Genomic DNA, 22,356 nt, shown 5'->3' on the forward strand with positions numbered 1-22,356 from the left:
CAGGAATGTCAGCATATGTTCACTGCCCTGGGCAGAAGCACTCCTGTTTATAGAGGTGTTAATGGTGGCCTCCCACTACCACGCCAGGCAGCAGTAATCTAGTCGTCATCAGCCTACAACGCAGCACTCCCTGTGTTGTGAAAAAAAGAAAGACTCGCAGACAAGGGCAGACCCAGAAAGTTAAGTAAACCATACTTCTCATTTCCCCCCATGACCTACTTGTGGGGTTTTCACAAATATCTGTTGTTGTTGTTTTGTTGTTGTTGTTTTGATTGGGGACGACAGCCGTGTGTGCAGCTCTTCTTAGACCAGTGCTAAGGTGGGAAGTTTTCAAAGGGGACAAGCATAGTCACAGACGAGTAGAAATAAATACAATAGTCAGAATGGCAAGATGATGCAAATTGTGGAGGATGTTTAAACATTTTGCATAGCTTATGGTTTTCTTAAGAATTCCCAAGACCAATTGACCACATTGTCACTGCCTTCCCAATAGTTCTGTTTAAGGTCTATTGCATGGACCACACCTACACAACCATCCGGGTGCCGGTGGCCGCCTCGGTGAAGGAAGTCATCAGTGCAGTTGCAGACAAACTGGGCTCTGGAGAAGGCCTGATCATAGTCAAGATGAGCTCTGCAGGAGGTAACAGCCTTACTCAGTTCTTTGCACTTCTGCCAAGTGGGCTATCCCATCCAAACCGAATTCCGCCAGGAATTTGGCCCTGCCAAGATGATCCAAAAGGACAAATTGATGCTATGCATCCCCCTGTGAAACAGAAATGATATGGTTAGAAGTGAGCTGGGTGAGTGTCTAACATCCCCTATCTTGTAGGTACTCACTTGAAAACAGAAATAGGTGAAGGGATCTGTTTGAGGCAGCTGGAACTGAGATATCTGGTGCAGATGTTCTTTCCGTATAAATTGTAAAAAAAAAAGAAAAAGAGAAAAGCTTCAGGCCTTGGAGCCTTGAGAAACATGAACACTAAGAGAGCATCTAACATGACAAACGAAAGTGAAATTGGAGGTGGTCGGAGGCTAGTTCTTTTCAGCTGATAATGGTCCCCCTCCTTATCAAGTAGAGAGCACAGTTCATTGAACAAAATGAGGAGTATTTTCCCCACAGGATTACTTGATTACTCTATGCTTTCCTAAAATGTCACTTATTCATTCATCATATATTTGCTGGCCACTTAGTATGGCTGCGACAGGAGAGGATGAGTTAGACCCAGCCCATACCCTCAAGTCGCTCCAAGGTTGGTGAGGAGGCAGACAGTTAATAAACAATTACAATCTCCTTATCACTTCTCACTCTAATATATTTATCTTGGTCACTGCATCCCTCACTATGACATAAGCTCTTTTTGAACTGGGATTTGTTTTTTCTGTATCTTTTCCTACTGTATCCTCATTGCCTAGAACAGCGTCTGGCATGTAGTATAGGCTAAATAGATATTTATTTAATGAATTAATTTTAAAATATAAAAGACTTAATCTAGGTAATGCAGTTGCCCTCCAATTTCGGAAATAAGTGAAAAAGTGATGATAAATTTTGCATCTAAAGTCATGTGGGATCCCAGGACCTTCCCCCTCTCCTCTTGCAAGTTTGCTAAAAGCGATCTTTCCAAAGAGCTTGGTGTGATTACCGTATGGAAAGATAGCGTTATATAAATTGCAAGTGTGGTTTTTGTATGTAATTACCATTGCGACACAGAATTGGATGAATTGACCCTCAGATATTTCCAGACCTGTTTTGTGGTCATTTCTGATGGCATCCTGAGAGTCGTGTGCCTGTGTGAATGCTGTGTCTTTTTTATTCAGTGGGTCCCTTCAGTGCTGTATTTTATGCAGTCACTCTGCGTGTTCCGGTAATTCACCGAGCTGGCAATTTGTTGGTGTGATTAGGGCAGTGCAGCAAATCTCAGATGCATTTAATAGGCAATCTCTTGCTTTTTATGTTCACAGAAAAGGTGGTGCTCAAACCTAATGATGTTTCAGTATTTACGACGCTCACCATTAATGGACGCCTGTTTGCTTGCCCGCGAGAGCAATTCGATTCACTGGTAGGTGTGGATGGCCTCCTCAGAGCAGCGTCTGCAATCAGAAAAACTTGTCTGGAGCCTAATTTTGCAGTCATGTTGAACCTCGTTGCTAAAAAAAATCTCGAATGCTGCTTGGCTTTTTCTTTTTCTGAGGTCTATTAGGTAAGCCTCAGGTGTTCATTTGAGATGCTCTGAGCTTTAGATTTTCTTTTGAGGAATTAGCCAAGTAGCACCATATTGGGGCATAATTCAGCTTTCAGAACTGGTAGTAATTCACTTCCTTGAAATGCCCCCAGTTTAAATGTTAATATTAAAAATCTGAATACTAAGACCAGGATAGAAATAATTTTAAGGCAAGGTATTCCAATTTATCATACTCCTTAGGGGGATGTAGAAATGCACTATGGCAAAACCCCTCTCCAGCCTATGAAAAATGCTGTTCCCTGAAAGTATTCTGTCTTATGTAGGAAATACCAGGGGCCTGCAGTCTTCCCTAAATCACCAAAACATGATTAATGGGCCTATGCTAATAATTGAGTAGCCTACTCTCTTTTATGCAGATGGTAGGGTTCATTTCTATTTATCTTATAAAAATTAAACATGGAAGTGAGTAGCTATTAACGTATCTTAGAAAGCCTGTGGGGCCAGTTCAAAAGATAGAGAATTAGTTTGTTTGTTTTTTTCGTCTATGGTCGCACAGGGCTTCTTTACCAGGAAAAGTGCAACACAGGAGCTAGAGGTGAACTGCACTGCATTTTTCCCGGAGAGTTTAACTGCATAAGTGCTGCATGGATACGTTCAAGTTTAATCAAATTAGAAATTAGAGGTAAATCAAGATTTCCCTCCTTAGATTGTTAGAGCTAGTTTTTTAGCCTCATCGTAATTCTGCTTTTCTGGTTTGAGAAGAGCCATTTTTTGCACTGTGGCACCAAAGCAGATTTTTGCCGTGTCTTGAATTCACCTGGAGAGGAACTTAGAGATGCAGCATCAGTTCTCTTCCTACGCCCTCATCCACCATGGCTCATGAGCACCCTTGCCTTTCCTCAACCACCGGTGCTATAGGATCTGAGTCTGCTTACCATCCTTTTCATATATATTTCAGTCGTCTACATTCATTGCTTTCTAAAAAATAAATAGTTCCCAACATCGAGGGTTTGGGGCAAAAATAATGCCATAAATGATTCGCAGCACCCTCTCCTGGAAATGAAAGCCATGAAAAGCCATTCTGGTATAGCCCTACTGATATGTTTGCCACATGGCGCTCAGGACTCTCTTGCCGCTGGTCCTAGGCCACAGTGCAGCACCGTGGTGCCGAGATAGAGAGTGTGGACTGTCTCTAGCTCCCTGTGGGGCTGATACTAACTTTTTAAGCCTCTGTTCATTTGCACGCCATCTTGCAGCCTTACAAGTTCTTAGTCCTTGCTAGTCTTCCATTTTAAGGCCTGAGCAATTGAAAAGAATTTACTTTGCAACAAGTACCTGGGACATGAACTTCTTCCCTATCAACATTCTGCTGTTCACTGGGCTGCAAGTTATGTCATTATACTAATGAGTGGTTGAACCTTGCCTGCCTTACAAAACTGTAGATATGGAGCTCTTTTTCTAGCTTTCTAAAGAGTTCTTTGAAAACAGTCCTTCTAGTTATACACAGGATGGCTCTGCAGTACAGAATGTTAGCCGAACCCTTTGATCCATCAGCAAGGACTATTTGCTTTGTGCTCAGTGCTATGCTAGCTTCTGTGTGACACTAGACTGTCGTTCCTTGTGACAATTACAGTCAAGTTAGAGAGATGAGACTAGCACCAAGAACCTGGAACAAAACAAATCATGGTACCAAATTGTGTTGTCTAGAATTAGTAGAATGCCAGCGATTTATCTTAGTTTAGATTAAGGGCTTAGATTCTGGAGCTTTAAACATTCTTGACATTTTGTTTAAGCATAAATGTTAATATAGAGCAAATTACAATAAAATTGCATTGTACTGTGATTTGGTTCTACTTTTATCCATTCCCTGGTTCCTTCAACTTTTATTTAGTGACCACTATATTATTCCAGGCATTGTGGCTGGTGCTGGCTCTGGAATGGTCTTAAGGATGAATTCACTATGATCTTTGTGCTTCAAAGAACTCACGGTGTAGTGAGGAACACCAGAATGTAATGAGAATCCAGTGCGACAAATGCCATTGCAGAGCTAGGCACAGAGTGTGTGGGAGCATGAGGAGAGACGCTGAGGTGGCAGCTTACTCGAACCATCTCTTTGTTACTGACAGTCAGCACATCCTTTTTATGTCTTAGTTTCCTCATCTGAAAAATGGGAGAGGAACAGTGCTATCCTCTCAATCACCACCATCTAGGCTTAACAAAGAAATCAGCTCTCGAAAAGGAGCAGAGAGAGAGAGTCTATGGGAGTTCTACACCTCCATGTAGGCAGTTTTCAGATCTGTCTGTGCAATGCTGACCCTGCATAAACTCTGCTGTGCCTCATCTGTAGGGAATTTCCAACAGGAATATCTGCTTCTACGAGGTCCAGGGTCAGCATGTACATCCCCCACTTCAGATAGAGGAGCACCCACGACTATTCAGATTGGCTCTTCAGAGGTTCATGGAGGACAGGGGTCAGCCTGCCCTTTGCCAAAGAGGGAGGAGACTTGGTGAGCCCTTCCCATTCACAAAAAGTAGAGATTCAACAAGGCTTTCTGTTATTCTCTTAAAAGGGATGCAGGAATAATAGACCAGCATCCACAAGTAAGATAATATTAAGTTTTCTTAATATTGGCTTCTTCCCTGTAGTTGTTGGGTTAATTTATCCTCCCTATGAAAAGCCCTAAGGCCTCAAGGAAAAGAGATAGGCAGCTAGGCAGTCTGAGAAGAGAGCAAACCCACAGAATAGAGTGGGAGGGCAGTCCCACAGAGGAGCAGAGGGCTGTGTTCACAGCAGCAGATGCAAGAGGGAATGGAAAGCGTGGAGAGCCAGTCTGAGCCTGAAAGGGGTCCTCAGCATTTAAAAGCTTCCTCAACTTTTCTACCTAAGATCTAGACTGCTAGAAACCATTCTATTTATTTGCTTCCATAAGCTGCTTGCTCATCAGCTTCAAAACTTTTTCATCCTGGTTTTTCTTCCCTGCTCTCTGTCCCCTGCATAGAATGCTAGCTCTTACACCCAGGTATTGTACTGATCACACGCTCCTGTACCTTTGCATTGCTGGAGTATATCTAGGAAGGAAACTAGTTTGGGGGGAGAGGAGGATCCTCCTCCATGCCAGGCACTGTGCTTACGTGCTACACTTAAATTACCATCCAACCCTCTTAACAAGCCTAGGTACTAGGTACAGTGACTTCAGCTTACCAGAGCTGAGAACACATTTCAAAAAGCAGGGAATCGATCCAAGTCTACAAAAGGAGTGGCCTTTTGTAGCACTAACCTGGTCTTTCACAAAAGGCCACTCCTCATCTGGTACTGTTAAGCCATCCATTTGGTCCCCCTGACCTGTCTGTTCCTGCCAAGCAAGTCTCATGACAGCTTTCCTACCTTCATGCCTCTCTTGCCATTTTTCAACCTACAACACACTATCCTGGATGCTCAGGAAAATACTCACTGTTCTAACGCACCCAAAGTTTGTCTACTTCATCGTTTAAAACCTAGCTTCTTTCTCCGAAAACCCCTTCAGGCCATACATTCATTCCAAACATCCATTGACTCTCCGAAAGCCCATTCATGTTCTCTCTTCTGTTTACCTACATATTCAGCAGTCAGGTGTGTGTTGATGCCTCTGTCTGTCCCTTTACATGTGCAAATGAATGTCAGAAGTGGACTCTTTATCGATGTGCAGGATGGTACTTGGTGGCCAGGGCTGACTCCTCTCTTAGACTGCCAACTTCAAATGCAGGGACCACCTACATCCTGAACATGTAATTTCTTTCAGTGCCCAGAGTGCAGTGAGCATTTACAGAATGCAACAGTTAAGGGTGATGATGATAACGATGATGATAGAACTTGCACAATTGTAGTACTTCTGACCTAAATATTGAATATTCAAATATGATATGCATGATAGGGAAATCTTCATTCAATTCATGTGGCTTTTATAACTTTGTACATGTATTATAGATAGATGGATATTCATGTCTTATACATGTTTCCAATGTATACAAATCATTCTTCTTACTAAGGAAAGCACTGTAAATCATTTCTCATGAAATAAAATGAAATATGTAAGTGGGTCGGAAAGTTCTGAGGGTTTTCCAAAGAGTAGCAGAGTTTGGTTTTCTGATGCCTGGCCCAAAACACCATGACCTTGTAAGTCTCATTTTTAGCACAACATCTCCCAGAGAGTGGCGGAATCAGACATCGTATGTGATCTCAGTACACAGAGCCCTCTGCCACCTGGTAACCCCAGGCAATGTGTTATAAGAGATGAAGGTGCAGCAACTCTACCACAGTCAGCAGCCCCTGTAGTAGTAAGTAGTAATGAGCACTGTGGCTTAAAGTCTAAAACTACCACGCCGGTACCTGCTTTGGAACAGCTTCACTGGGAAGTAGAAAAAGTCTCCGAGTAGAGTCTTACATCTCTACTAGGGAAAAGGAATTGTTTCCAGGGAGCTTGCAGGCCCGAGCAGGAGAGAACCTCCACAGGCCACTCTTCTCTGAATCTCATTTGTCACAGTCCACATTTTTCAGTCAGTGGAATTGCTTATAGTGACAATGATGACGGAAGGTGGCACCAAAGCACGTGAGCACTAGGAGTAAAGGCTTCTTTCTCCTCTGGGTAAAATCAAAGTTTCAAGATATTCCTGAAAGTATTTCCAGAATCCTTTCCCCTCGGCAACTCCTTAGAGCATTCAGCATTAAGTGTTTGTTTGTTTGTTTATTTGTTTGTTTGTTTTTGAGATGCTGATATATTTTTGCATGATTATTCATAGACTCCCTTGCCAGAACAGGAAGGCCCAACTGTTGGAACAGTGGGAACTTTTGAACTGATGAGCTCGAAAGATTTAGCATACCAGATGACAATTTATGACTGGGAACTCTTCAACTGTGTGCATGAGGTAAGCCACTCGATGGAAAGAATAGTAGGTACCGTAGCAATTCTGGGTGAAGCCTGATGGTGTTACTCAATGGCAAATGTTAATATGCGCTCCAATATGGAAACAACATGATCATTTTTAAAATATTGAGTTGATTAATAAACCCTGTCATAAAATCTTTCAGTGTTAAGAAAAAATCTTTATGACTTACAGTAAGCTATGTTTTCCTGAGTATATTAAGTCAACAGCACTTAGTTTATCATTATATATTTAACAAACCTTCTTGAAGCCCTTCGTATCTATAGTACAAGTCAAACCTTGGTCAGCAATTGTATTCACATTTGCTGACCAGTGTTGATTTGTTTTGACAAATAGAGAAGCCTCACTGGCATTTTGATTGAAAAACAAAGAAGTGAAATTGTTTTTTTTTTTCTTTTCTAGCTGGAGCTAATCTATCACACTTTTGGAAGGCATAATTTTAAAAAGACCACAGCAAACTTGGATTTGTTCCTGAGGAGATTTAATGAAATTCAGTTTTGGGTTGTCACTGAGATTTGCCTTTGTTCCCAGCCCAGCAAGCGTGTTCAGCTCTTAAAAAAATTTATTAAGATAGCAGCCCAGTAAGTATCGTTAGTTTGGGAGGAGAAAAGCGTTTGAGCTGCATTTTCATTTTGTTCTCTCAGACTTTGTGTACCTTACAAAGAAAAGCAAGATATAGGACCTCCTTTTGCACAAGGACCAACCACAGGGGCTTAAGATAACCGAACTCTTGTAAAAGATGAATTGTATCTACCTCTTGTAATATCTGAAATCAGTATATAAATTAACATATTGCAGCACTGATACTGGGGTCAAAATCGTGACCTCTTTTTGCGCTGAACTGAACTACTCAGATGAGACTTTGCAACTCCTGCAGTGTAGAGTCCTTCAGCAAAGTTCTCTTGCAGGAAGTTCTGAGAAGCTCGAGTCGGTGTTCGACATGACACATTCTCACCAGTAGAGGGCAGTGGGCACATGCAGGTACAACAGCACATCCAACTCAGCCAGAGTAAAATCGGTAAAATGCATAAAGGCGAGCCAACCTGGTACATGAAAATCATCTCCATAAACATCAGAAAAAGCAAGCATCTTATAAATATTCTATTTAACAGCACTTCATGGGAAACAATTTATTTACTGCAGGGGCCAGTTAGATTTCTCCCTGACATGAATTTAATCTTCTCCTGCTATTTAGATATGCCTGACAACCTCCTGTTTACATTCATGTTTTTGGTATCACCGCAATGCTAAAAATAAAATGCTAAATGTAGCCTGTGGCTGGGAGATTTCTTTCCTTTCTAAATGCAAGGAGCTTGGGCACAGAAAGGTGGGGAGCACAAGCGACCCCAGCTAGGCAATTTTCTTGAGCCAAATAGTTTAGATCCCATACAGAGTCTGATTTTCAGAACTAAACAAAGAAGTAAATGCTGCTTGACATTTTATACCTATCGGCTTGCCAAATGCTCTGAATTACTTTGCCAAAAATTTGAGGGTTCCACAGGATATCTAAATCCTTTGGATTCAAATGCTGGTATCTCTTAATTTGGAAAAGCTGCCCTTTTGAAGAAAGCTTCAGTAAAATGTTGCTTATGAATTTCTGGTTCAGAGTGTAGCCGCCTTCCCTGGGAGCCTGAGCAGCCTTGTTGCAGGGAACAAATAAATGCCTTCACATATTTGGAAGATGATTATGAAAACTGTGACAATATGTGCTTCCCTGTTAAAAGGAGCACATTCTCTCTTCACCTCAGCCTGGCAGTGCTCAGTGCAGCGAGGGGACGAGAGAAGCAATGTGCCCACAAACGAACGATCAGAACCTTGTGGGCCTAATCCTGTTATTTTACAGAGGCAACGTAGGAGAGCCTTTCAAAACCTCAGGAATTTTTTTAAATGTTTTTTTTTCCTTTCTTATCTCTCTTCCTTTTGATTATGTGGCCAAGTAGGTGGATTTAGTTTTGGTATTAATTGGTTTATATTATTTAACCATTATTAAGCTATGTTGTCCTGTAGTGGTGCTATTTACACAGCCCAGCTGGAGAAGATTATAGATTTTTATAAGCAAGATCTACAAGAATGAGACCTAAACCTAGCAGCAGTAGCATGTTTTGTGTGGTGTTTTTAGAGAACTTCAGCATATTCTACTTAAGCTCTTTGACCTGCCCAGAACTTTGTGAATGTCATTGTCCCCTTTTACAGATGAAGAGACCGAAGCATAGAGAAATTTATTGACTTACTTTAGGCAATAAAGTTAGTTGGTAACGGTGACCAGAGCAATGACCAGAAAGGCAGGTCTTCAGTCCTGCATGTTTTCTTTTAAGATCACATAGACAGGACATAGACAGGATCATACTGGCTGCCATCAGCTCTGGTCACGGCGGGGGAGGGGCCTCTGAAATTGCTTTCGGCCCATCCTGAGAGCCACTGTCCTAACACAGCAGAGACCTTGCTTGCTTTCTCATGGGTGGAATCAGATACACTGTAGCTTCTCTGAAATCTGTTTTCTGGTTTCCACACAACCATTCAAGAGTCACTCATTGCTACCTGTGCAAGAAGGAGGGGACAGCAAATGCAACAATTTAGCCTTTTACAAAAACATTAATCCAAACAGAATTTAATGATCATATTGCCAATTTAGATAAGCACATAGAATTGGGGTAAAGGATTTGTACTTATTGCAAAATAAATTCTTTCTCTTTTCAAGGAGCTGGTATGAAGTCAAGATTCCCCTAACCTCTGCTTTTTAAAATTTAATTCAAGTACCTGGGCTAAATATTACCATTCTAATAAGAATCTCTGGTCTTGTTCTACAATTTTCTTATTCCCAAATACATATTTATAAAAGCTCATAGTGGCATAAGTAAAGATTCAAAATGATCAGCTTCACCACCATCAGTAAAACAAAGAAAATAAGGTTTGTTTTTTTTTGGTCAGGGGCTTAGATTTTTTTTTTCCCCCTCGGCTTTAACACTCCTTGAGCCCACAGGGATCATGACTTGTAAACTGATATTTTTCAACAGATTTAAAGCACTTTCATGTCAGGTGGAAGTCATGGTGGCCGCAGCATTGATTTCCTTATTTCTTTCTGAAGCTGCCAGAGGAGGTGCCCAGTGTCAGGCTAAAAGTCTGAATGTCTTCAAGGACATTTTGCCTTCTCTCTTCCCATCCCATGAGATGTTTCCTTCCAGGCCCAACGAGGCTTTTAGTAAGCGGTTGTTATAACAACCCTGAGGGTAGGTGTCTTTAAATTGCTCCGCAAAAACCTGGACTTAGCAGCCCAAATCATCACCTTTCTAAAATTACAGTGAAAAATCAAACAACAGAACGTGTTCTCTCAAGTGGAACTTACACAGTGCACTGAATCTACCTTTGCCTGTTCTCATAAAGGAGACCTGACGAATATTAATGACTGTCAGAAAGTAGGACTCTAATTTTTTTTTTATCTCGCTCAAAAGTGGCGTTTTACTGAAACATATGCCTCTTGTTTTTCAGCTGTAAGGAGTACAAAAATCTGAATTCCTTCTTTGCCATAGTCATGGGACTAAGTAACGTTGCTGTGAGCCGCTTGGCACTAACGTGGGAGGTAAGCTTCAGCTGAGATCCAGCTGTGACTTCTGCCTTAAGAATAAAAACACAGGCTCACCAGTGAGCTTTTTGTATAGAAATATCACTCACACTCATGTAACAGTGGAAAAGGGAGGTGACCCGTCTCCTTTTTCTAGTTGCCTCAGAGTGTGAATGTAAAAAGGTATTGTCCTTCTGTGCATGGGGGGGAAGGAGGGGACCTCAGCTTCTTGGTCTGTACAATGTAAATAATAATAATAAGTCTAGTTCCCAGGTGTAACACGAATCAACAGCATTGCTTGGATGATTTCAAAGGTTTTGCTCATTGATTCTGTTGTTCTCTGGAATGTCTGCTTACTGCTTTTGCAATAAGCCTTATCTATAATAAAAGAGAAGACAGAAGATCCATTTTTACCCAAGTAGTCATTTTGCTCCTGGGAGAATTAGCCAGAAGGCCAACTGTTTGGCCCAGCTGAGTACTAAGTATCTCTTAACCTCTTGGCAGACCTCTCTCTGTATAGAGGAATAGCAGTTGGCTAGTATTCAGTTTGGAGCAAAAGTTAATGCTGGTGTGTTGTGAATTTCGACAACAAATATGATTAGCGGTTTGTGATAGTTGATCATTCGTGCTAAAGAACATCTTCATTTTTCATTAACTCAGGGCTCAAAATGTGCCTCACCCCTTACATGTGGTATATAGTCAAAGAAATACTAACCGTTAATAGAACATATAAAAATAGACTCTTACTAAAAATAAAAAAAGTACGTGTAAGTGGAACACAAAAAGAGGGCAAGAAGTAGATAACAGAGACTTAATTTGCACTGAGTGCTTGGTGCTTAAAGGCAGCTGTTTGCATCTCTAAGTGTTTTCTGTTTAACATATCCTTCTCCCACTTCTCTCTTAAAACTGTTTTCTTCAAAGGAAACATTGTTTATAGGGCAGGTCTTTACAAGTCCTTCCGTCTTGGTTTTTCTCTTAAAATTCCAGGAAGATGCTGCACACAGCAGCTCATCCTCTGAATATAGGAATGAGGGAATTGGTGAGGCCTGCGTACCATGCAGCTGTATCATCTTCCACCTAGTAAAAGGACAGAATTAGTGCTGCCAATAAATCTGAGCAATGAAGCCACGGCGCAGGCTCACCTGTCCTGGAATCTCTGGAGCCCTAGGGTTTCCTCTCAGATAGTCTGCTTTCCCCAACTTGTGTCCAGTGTCTGATCTGCCCACAGAGTCCAGATGAGTTGGTTGAGACAGTCAAAGAAGTATAAAGCCTCACAGGGGTCCAAGAAGGCCTGGCGTAGGTACCACATGACAGCAGCCAGACATTAAGGCTGTAGAATGTGGGAAACACTATTGGAGTCCTTTTCCCTGGTCTAACCAGAACAGTGGAGGCTACTTAGTGTGTGCAGTCAGCAGAGGGAGAGAGCTAACAGGCCAGTTCTTTGTCTCTTTTGGAATTGGAAACCATGAGCTACTGTTTATATCATTATGTGCTGCTGAAAAGAGGAGATTAATCTTTCATTATTTATAAGCCTTTATTTTTTAAGGTAAAATATAATTATGTCATTTGGTCAGAAGGGCTTTCATTCACAAGATCTTCGATTTGGTTTATTTACCCGTACTTGTCGAGCACCTCCAGGGACTTCCTCTACGACTCCAGTGAGAACCAGGATGGCTGCATGGACAGTGTGGGAGACGGTGTCTGACCTCCAGGAACTATAGAGCCATGTGAAACTGTCCATGAAAAACAAAACAGAACAAAACAAACAAAACAAAAAGGCAGAAAAATAAAGTTAAACCACATGGCAAAGGAAATGGATCAAAATAGAAGGGAAAGACCAATCTGAGATAAAGCAGATGGGAATAAACCTAGAGCAGTTTCTTAGCCCCAGCAGCACTGGCAATTTGGGGCAGGAAATTCTCTGATAGTCCTGTGCATTGTAAGATACTTATCAGCATCCCTGGGCTCTGTCTACCGTATACCAGCAGCACCTGTCACCTCTCTTCACCCCAGTTGTGACAACAATAAATGTCTGCAGATATTATCAAATATACCCCGGAGGTGGGGGTAGGTAGGCTGCAAAATTGTCCCCAGTTTGAGAACCACTGTTCTGGAAGCATAGGGTATGGATAGATAATAGTTTGAAGACCTACAACATTTTTTTTTAATTACCATCTGCCCTCCTGCCTTTGACTCAAAAGCCAGCTAAGTCAAGAAAGAGAACTAGCGTGACAGATCTAACCAAAAATGTAATTCACTCCTAATTTTAAAAACGGCCTATGTTCATGGAAACTTATCGCCTAACATGGTGATTTGGCTACTCTGTGTGGCATGAGATCCTTGCATCTCTTGATGCCCATCCCAGCTTTCATCCCTTTAACGATTCCACCTAATCAAGGATATTGGATTTCCCTGAAACTTAATTTGAAAATAGGTGCTAGGAAAAGAAGTTTGGCTTCTTAGAACAAAATAAGGTATTTTACAATGTTTAAATGGGAATATTTAAACTGATTCAGATATGGGAGGGAAAAGAGGATTTTTTCTGTGGGTGGCAGAGGCCTAGTTTGTGCATCGGTTGTTAACAGTAAACTTAACTGTGCAAAGCCGAGCTGAGCTGGGAATGTCTGAGGCCCATACTCAGCTGATATTTCCATAGACTCAGGATGAAAAATGTCTTGCAGCTCTGTCTAGGTGTGGCGCAGTCAAAGCTTAGGACCTAAGCCTAGAGCATGTAAGGAGAGGCAACAGAAAAGCAGGCAGGTGATGTGAACGACAGCAACTGTGACCTTCATGGGCTGTGTGACTTTAGGCATGTCATTTAAACTGTGAGGCTTCATTTCTTCCATCAATAAAAATTAAAAAAAGGTTTAATTTATTGACTAAATATTTATTGAACACCTACTGTGTACCTGACACTTTTAGACACTGAGGGTATAGCAATAAACAAAACTGATAAAAATTTCTGTTCTCATGTATTGTAAGGGAGAAGAAGGGTTGAAATAGGAAATTTCTAAAATGTTTAATATTCTCTGGTCTAAATTCCTAATTGTGGGTATTAGAGTTTGAGGGGGAGGGGGTAGTTCCAAAACATTTGTAAATCGAGAATGTTGTCCTATTATGAATAATCCATTTCCAAAACCATTATAAAAGCAGTAAGACCAAAGTATCCATAATTAGTTTTGGTTCAATTAGGTTAAGACTTTTAAAATGTGAGTTCTTTATATTCCGAAGATTATCCTCAAATGACAAGACAGGTTACAGTGTGGCCCGTCCCAGAGATGTTTGATTAAGAGACAAAAGAGATACATGACATGGTAACACCTGATACCTATCTAGGTACTGAATCTGACATACGAGTGTGGCATTTTCATTTCATTAACAGAAACTGCCAAGCAAGTTCAAGAAGTTCTATGCGGAGTTTGAAAGTTTAATGGTAAGTGACAGTGGCTCCTTTATTCTGTTCACTGTCTGCATTAATCCAATTTCTGATGAGCTGAATTGAAGTTCTCATTTCGGAAATTTTATCTGTCCTTGTATGACTTTAAGAAGTTTATGATCCTGTTTTAATGCTGCTAAAACAAGCATGTCTGACTAATGAATGGCACCCTCAGGAACTAACTTAAAGAGGACTTATGTCCCACATAAGGTCAATTTGTGTAACTAAGAAAAGCAGTGTAATAGGATCTTTTCCATCTAGCACAGGTTAGCTATGGATTGGAAGCTGCATTTTTCTTGGCTTGCCAAGATTATTTTTCCCCACTGGCTGGGAGGTGTTAACAGACAAAGAAGGAGTGAATGGGGCTTGGCAGGAGAGATAGAATGGTTTCGGAGAGGGCAAGTCGGGACTGGCTATGCAAAGCAGAGGAGGGTGATCCAAATTCCCAGGGAGGAGCAGAGCTTTGGGAGAAGGTCCTCTCGTGGTTGGGGTTTGTTTTACATGTTTCATATTTGCTATCAAAGGAATTGCTCCCTTTGATCCCTATAAGCAAATCTCTCTTTCAAACAAGAAAGGCAACAACAACAACAACAACAAAAGAAATTATTTTCATGTCACACATGAAGTTGTTTTAAAACACAATTTGTTTAATTAAATCTGCCTTCCTTTTATAGCTACACTTGATTCCAAACGACCTGATGGTGGGATGACAAGGCTGGGTGTGTTAGGAGGTAGAGGGGTGGTGTATGTGTCATTAATTGTTAATTATCCTTTCTGTTTCTCTGAAGGATCCTTCAAGAAACCACAGGGCCTACAGGCTGACAGTAGCTAAGTTGGAGCCTCCTCTCATCCCCTTCATGCCTTTGCTCATTAAAGGTAATTCTGAAGAAAATGCACAGGCCAAGCCAGTGATGAGTATGTGGGGGGAAATGAATGAGCCTAATCACACTGAGCTTTTTGGGAAGAATGATCCCAATCGTCCACCCTCTTCATCCTTTCTTCTAAGCCCTGACTTTTCTGGAAAGGTTGGGAAGATTATAGGAGGAGCAGGAATCCATGATTTGGAAAACTTGATTATGAATCAGAGGGTTGGTTGGGAAATTTTACTAATCCCAGGTAAAGTGCTTTCTAAAGTTAAACACCTAACATAAAAGGAACTATTATCAGCTTTTTTCAACTGCAGTGTTATGCAAATCCTCCATCATAATCTAATGGTGCTATTGTGGTTTCTTAGTATGACATATTTCTGTTAGTGATTAGAATGTGACTTTTATTTCTTTGTAGATATGACATTTACTCATGAGGGGAACAAGACGTTCATTGACAATCTAGTAAACTTTGAAAAAATGGTACGTACAGTATTATAACCTTAACCACAATGTTTTTTAAAGTAAAATTTGCATTTGTACTAATAAAGGAAATAATTTCCATATATGCTGCCATGTTAAAAAGGTAGTTACACATAAAGGAGTTTTGAAATATTTGGTTCAAATTGGCTACCTATTTTAGTCTGTCAGTTCTCTTTTGTGAGACTGAATGGTATTTGTGCCGCGGCTCACAGCAGCAGCTAGCTTTTATACTGTGCGCTTCGTCCTTGGTTGCCTGTTGCTAAAGTGCACAAATGCTCCAGAGTGACATCCATGTTGTTGTTTTGTTGTAAGGTTTGTGGAGCTAGGCTGCCTGCCCTAGGATGCCTTTGAAATGTTTGTCTGCTGAGCCTGACGTTAGTGCATGTAGGTAAAAAGCGACTCTATAAGCTGAATTTTACTATGGAGTATTAATCTAAATGTGTATTGTTTATTCCAATAAAGTTCACCCAAGTTCAGAGAGGGAACTTGAAAATCTTCATAGCCCAAAACAATTTTTTTTAAATAGCAGATGTGGAACTGGCACCTATTCAACATTTTCCAGTTGTTCCCCTCCCCCTCCCAAAAAAAAGCTGTTTTATCTGGCATCAGTTACTTTGCTGTTTAGTTTCTAATCTTCGGTGAAGCAATAAAGCAGATCATGCCAAAACCTTTCTTTAGTTACATAGTGCATGTTAATGGAATTCTCCATTGTCTTCTAAATCATTTGACTGTAACGGTGGATGGATGAGGTGTTATAGTGTTATCTCTGTGGGTGAGCATCAAACCCTGGGCTATGGTTTGCAGTGGTGAGTGTGGCATTTGCAAGAGAAGCTCAGGACTTGGAGTTCAGTAGACATGAGGTTCAATTCTCAGCTTCATCATTTTGTAGCTGTCCCTTAACTTCTTTATGAGTCAGTTTCGCCAACATAAAATGGGGAGCCTGTCTGCTCCATCTATCTCTGGAGATTGTTGGTGGGTCCAGAATATGTAAGTATTCCTGTAAGCAATGGATTAGTGGTTACCAGAGGATAGGGGGTGGGTGAGGAGGGGTGACGTAGACAGGGGAAAAGGGGCCAAATATAGGGGGGTTGGGGGAAGGCGAAGTGGGTAAAGGGGATCAGATATATGGTAGTTGAAGGAAACTGGACTCTGGGTGGTAATCACACAATCGAATATACAGATGTCAAATTATAACGTATACCTAAAAGTTATATAATTGTATTAACCAAAATTACCCCAATAAACTTATAAAAAAGTACAACCAATTTCAAAATATTTAAAAAAATAGAAGTCTTATTAGAAAATTTATTTTATTTGTATCTTGAAATCCAGCTAGTTTGTATGATTTCAGGAGATTTTGAAACATCCTGCAATAATCCTGTAAGGCTTACACCATTCAGCTTTGGGAATGAATTTATTGCAAAGCCCAGCCTGATAAAGAAGTGAAACAGTTGCTGGGTACTAAGTCCCCATATCTTAAGCTTCTTAAGAAACAGCTCAAGAGTCTAAACTCCTCAAAGACGTAGTATACTAGAGGGCAAATATTTTTTCAGCTGTCTTCCCCTCCACTCCCCATCCCAACATCAACAGCAGGGTATGAGCATCTCTATTACTGTGTCAGTTTAATAATTCTTTGGTAAAGTAAAAAACATTCTTCACTCACTTATTAGTATAAAGAATTAAACATATCTCCTTGATTTCTCAAAAGAAAACCTGTTTTCCAGAAGAGAGATTTTTAGCAAATAAGTAACCAACCTTCTGGATCACTTATGCAGACCGATTGGCTAAGCCAATCACTTGACGATAAAATACACAGACGCACAGAGGCAAAGAAGTCAGGGTTTCCTAAAGCATTGACTGAGCTTTAGAACTTTTGATCAGTAGAGTTAATTAAACAGAACAAATAAGCAGCAAAAATATCCATCAAAGAGGATGAAAGTTGTTTCATCTGGGTTTTTAGATCTTGGTGTCGCAACCATAACCTGCAAAGGAAAAGTCGAGATTGTACTTGGTGAACATTAAGTCAGTTCCTCTTCCCCATTTCTGAACTTCATGCCCACAGCAGTGCATTCTTGTGTGCTTATCAGTGAGGAGAGAGGTCCTCCGCAACCTTCTCTCAGAGAGTCCACTTTTGCTTAAAAGCTACTAAATGGCTAAGAGAGCAGGCCAGCCACAATAAGAGAAACCTAAATTAATGATGGCTTAAGCAAGATAAATGTATTTCTGTCTCACTTGTCCAAATGAGTGTGGTGACTCTGCTCCAGGCAGTGATCTAGGTTCCAGGCTTTTCTCTTGTCATTTCACCATCCATGTGGTCCAAGATGGCGGACCACAGGACTCCATTCCAGCCAGAGGGAAGGGAAAAGGGAAAGGCAGAGACATGCTTCTTACCCGTGTGGATGTGACCTGAAGTTGCACTTACTACTTGGCTCATACTTTATTGGCAAGAAATTTAGTCACGTGAAAGGGAACTTAGCAGATATAGCCTTTCTTTTGGGTATTCATGTGCCCCCCACTAAAAATCAGGGGTTTCTATTACTATGAAAAAGAAGGGGAGAAAGGATACTGAAAAGTACTGTTAGTTCTCTGCTCCAACAACTATAAATTTTATGTCATTTGATAAATCATACCATGAGAAAGTTTAATTTTTCAATTGCCCTTCCATGAGTTCGATGTTACTGGAAGCTGAAAAGATTTGATTATGTTTTTTAAACCTGACAACCTAGCACTTGTCAACTTTCCAACCCCTTCTCCTCATCAGCTAGCCCACCCTGCCCTCCTGCCACCACTATCACAGATAACTCCCACTAGTGCCTGCTGTTATTACCGTGTGCCTTGGGGAATGACACGTCTCCCTTTTCCAGCTGATGTCCATGCCGTGTCCCAGTCAATCAGCGAAGCCAAGGTGATGAACAGAGCTGGCAGCCTTTGTAGGTTTGGTAGGCTGTATCCCCAGAGGGAGCTCCTGCCAGGGGCAAAAGTCACCAGGGTAGCCAGGAACACAGATGCCTTTTCTTGGTGGCAGCATTGCACAGTCACAGCAAACTACCGTGCCAACCCTAAGTATTTTTATTTTGAACCTTGAGGTATGAAATGAGGATTAGAGAATTTGTTGCATATTGGTTTTCAGGATTTATGAGTATGAACAAAAGAGAATTCACACTCTGATCCTTATGCAAAAAAAAAGAAAAAAAAAAGGCAGACATTCTTTCATTTGGGGGGAACATAAAGGAGTATTCAAAAAATGTTTGAATAAAGCCCTTTGTAGCTTTCTATGGCATACATGAATATTTATAACATTTAGGAGGTAGACTAGCAATGGATTAGAGGATAATATGCTGGCCGGCTGCCACTATCCCAGGCTGTATAAAGCATGCTGATAGCCACAGTTACTACTGTATTAGGAGGTTGCTTCTATTTCAGACATACCCATATTAAGGTATATTTATTTACGAATATTATTTTAAGGTAGTCGTTTTATTTGGAATGAGAAGCATGGGGCAAACTACTTCTGGAAACATTAATAGAAGCTAATTCATTAAGGAAGAAAAATGTTTTGAATTCTTTTATTTTTATATCGTGGAGGAAGGGGAAATGGCCCTTCCCTTCTTAATCCCTACGGCTGGTGGAATAATTAAAACGACATAAGGCAGATTAACAGGAGAAAATCAAATTTAATATGTACGTAAGGGGAATTCACATAACCATGAAGAATTCCAAAGACAGTAAAGCAAAATGAGGTATATATGTCATTCTGGACTAAGGAGAGGAAGGTACTTCAAAGAGACTTCAAAGAGAAGTAAAGCAATTCACAGAGAGATGAAAAGAGTTAATGTTTAGTAAACAAATGTTTGCTGGGACATCTAGAGACAGTGAGACACTGAGAGGGCTTGGATCAAACAGACCTTGCTAAGTTCCTCCCTGTCACACCTGGTTCAGAGTAAACTATACAGCTAACATTTGAATAACACGGGTTTAAACTGTGTGAGGCCATTTGTATGCGGAATTTTTTTTAAAAACATACAGTCAACTCTCTGTTCGAGTTTCAGTCAGCAGATTCAATTAACCACAGGTTGAAACAATACTTTTGATCCGCAGTTGGGAATCCAAAGATGCAGAGGGCATTGTTCTACACTATTTCATATAAAGGATTTGAGCATCCATGGATTTTGGGATCTGGGGGGCTCTGGAACCAATCCCCTATGGATACCGAGGGCCAACTGTAGTAAGTTTTGGGGGCATCAAAAGTCGTATGCAGCTTTTCAGCTGCATGGGGGTTGGTCCCCCTAACTTCCATGTTGTTCAGGGGTTAACTGTAGTCATCTATGGCATAGCTCCTTCTTGGAACAGGCTTTCTAGTTAAATTCTTTTAGGCAGTTAGAGGGAAGGTCAAAGGTTATTCCTGAGCCTCCGGGCGTAAAAATAATGAGCTTAAAACAATCAATATCCTGAGAAATCATGTTTTGAGGTGGCAAACTCTATTCCCCTTCAGTATCACTAATCATATCATTACATAATTAGCAATAATATGTTTTCTGTCACCAATAATATTGTTACAAGTTCATGAACAGAACACTGGACTTACACAAAGCCGTGGAAAAAAGAATCTTCAAGTAAAAATCTAAATGTTAAAATCCACCTAATTCTCAGAACTTTCCAACATAATAGAAACCTTTGAAAGAGGACTTTGAAAATTTACTTCTTCATAAAGAATTCACGAACTGGGCCAAATGAAGATTTTCCAAATGGAATGTTTCAAAGCAATATAATACTCCCCCAGTAAAGAATTTTGCCAGGAAGTATAAAGAAATCACAAAAATAGTCCTTGGCCTTCAGTAGATTTTATGTGGTTGCGAAGATAAAACATAAAGACATGAAATATTAAAAACCAATGAAACATATAAAAACTAGTTCACAATAATAAAGAAGGATGTCAAAAAGCAACGAGAGGTAACTTCATAATTAGGAAAATAAAACCATGTTAAATACAACAACATAATATAATCAAATCCAGACTTGTTACCCTGAGCACCTATCCAGCCTCATCACATACTTCATCTTCTGTGTATTCAGTCCAAGTTAGCAAAACCAACCTTCTTTCTCTTCCTTCCCACCACAGGGCCTTTGCACTAGCTGTTATCTTTGCCTGGAATTGTCTTCCCCTAGTCTTTGCCTGTCTGGCTCCTTCTCAGCATTCAGGTCTCTGCTCATGTGTCCCCTCCTCTGAGTGGTCTTCCCTGACCACCCTTTAAACATACTTTAACTTTCCACACCCAGCACTCTCAGACAGGTAACCTTGCCTTGATAGCTAGTTTCACAATCTGAGATGATCTTCTTTACTCACCTCTTAATTGTGTGCCTTTCCCACTAGAATGTAAATGTCCTAGACCTGGTAGCTTATCAGTTTTGTTCACTGATATTTCTCCAGCACCCAAAAAGTTGTCTGGCACACTATAAGTATGCAAGAAATATTTGTTGAATAAAAGAATAACCCACTCATATTCTAGTGTTGGCCTTAGTGAGATAGGTCAGTGCACTAAAGCCTTTTTTAGAGGATTTTATGTAACAAAGATTTAATCCAAAAGTGTTTTCTATTTTATTAGAAAATTTGGTTAAGCTGAATGTCCCAAGCTTTTTTTCATTACCAAAGCTTTGTGCACGATGATTTCCATAGCATCTGTTACTAACTGGGTGTTATTCTGTCTCCCCCAATGGTGACTGTCTTTCAGTGTCCATCCCTGAGTACACACATACACAGTACTCCTCATATGCCTGGACAGGCACGTGAACTGCCATGTCCCATGGTCATTATGTGTATGACATACCATCATGCATGTTACATGTGTGTGTCTGTATGTCACACACCTCTTGGATATTAAAGATCCATAGCCCGGGGACAGGGTGCAGGTTTCTTCCTCAATGTGGCATATAGCGAAGGCTGGCTCAATTCTTGGGCCTTTTTATCTTTTATCTCTGGTCCTTACCATGCACTTAATTCCACTTGGTGGCTACCATGGGCACAGCCTTTGTAGATGAGAGACTATATATTTCTAAATCTTGTGGGAAAAAAAATTCTTTTTCTCAGATATGTGGAGGTTGAGTGAAATAATCAGATGGTGTAAATGTGGTTTTTCACATGCTAAGCCAGGAATAATCAACTGAGATTTGATAGGTGTACAGATGGGGGCAGAGTCAAATCAGGAGGGGCAGAAATTAGAAATGAATGGGAATCTGGCAAACATTAAGAACAAGGATGGCAAAGATCTCAAGGGCAACAGAAGGAAAGGCCAAACTGTTGAGGGCAGGTATTTAGAAGAGGCCTGAGGAAAGAAGCAGCACAGCCTAAGAAGAGGGAGGCTCTCCTGTCAGCTGTCTGCCAGTGGGAGGTTGAGAGAGCGTAAGCGTGCATTGCAGCATTGCCTGGAAGGCCTGCCAGTCTGAACTTGAAAAAGAGACATAAGATCTGCTGCTCTTCTGCAGTGATGGAAGAGCTAAGGGAGAGTTTGGATGGGGGACAAGAGTCAGTACAGAGCTCGCCAGCAAAGGCCTGATCGCTTATCAACGCGTCTGGATTGGAGTGAAGGTGTAATTTGGCCAGATCACTCCTGAGGGGAAGGTGCCTCAGAAAGATAACTGGGAAGGCCCAGGCCCCTAGGGCCCAGTCTGAGAAGAGGCCCCTCTGACATTTAAAGGGGAATTACTTGCATCAGAGCCTGAGGGAAATTTGTATTTGGGACTGTAGTCTCAGGTTCTCCTGCTTGTGCCAGGTTAGAGTACAGACAGCTGGTCACCCCTTCTTCTGGACAGCATCTTTGTACTGGTCACTCTGCAACTCAGGCCCCAGGAAGGACATCTGCTTCTGAGTCATTTTGTTTTCAGCTAGATAAAGAAATAAATGCACGATAGTTATAG

At 40.9% G+C, this 22,356-nt stretch overlaps 1 protein-coding gene across 1 annotated transcript in view; it reads left to right on the forward strand.

The window, feature by feature from the left end:
- Positions 1 to 22,356, forward strand: part of LOC102884268 (rap guanine nucleotide exchange factor 4) — a 115,199-nt gene that overhangs the window by 85,145 nt on the left and 7,698 nt on the right. The window contains exons 18-25 of the mRNA XM_025039557.1: positions 494 to 640; positions 1,960 to 2,057; positions 6,957 to 7,082; positions 7,503 to 7,681; positions 10,587 to 10,677; positions 14,042 to 14,092; positions 14,884 to 14,971; positions 15,380 to 15,444. Of these exons, the coding sequence (XP_024895325.1) occupies positions 494 to 640; positions 1,960 to 2,057; positions 6,957 to 7,082; positions 7,503 to 7,681; positions 10,587 to 10,677; positions 14,042 to 14,092; positions 14,884 to 14,971; positions 15,380 to 15,444 (845 nt within the window). The remainder of the gene's footprint in view (positions 1 to 493; positions 641 to 1,959; positions 2,058 to 6,956; positions 7,083 to 7,502; positions 7,682 to 10,586; positions 10,678 to 14,041; positions 14,093 to 14,883; positions 14,972 to 15,379; positions 15,445 to 22,356) is intronic.

The sequence above is a fragment of the Pteropus alecto genome, unplaced genomic scaffold (assembly GCF_000325575.1).
Source record: "Pteropus alecto unplaced genomic scaffold, ASM32557v1 scaffold3, whole genome shotgun sequence".
Lineage (NCBI taxonomy): Eukaryota > Metazoa > Chordata > Mammalia > Chiroptera > Pteropodidae > Pteropus > Pteropus alecto.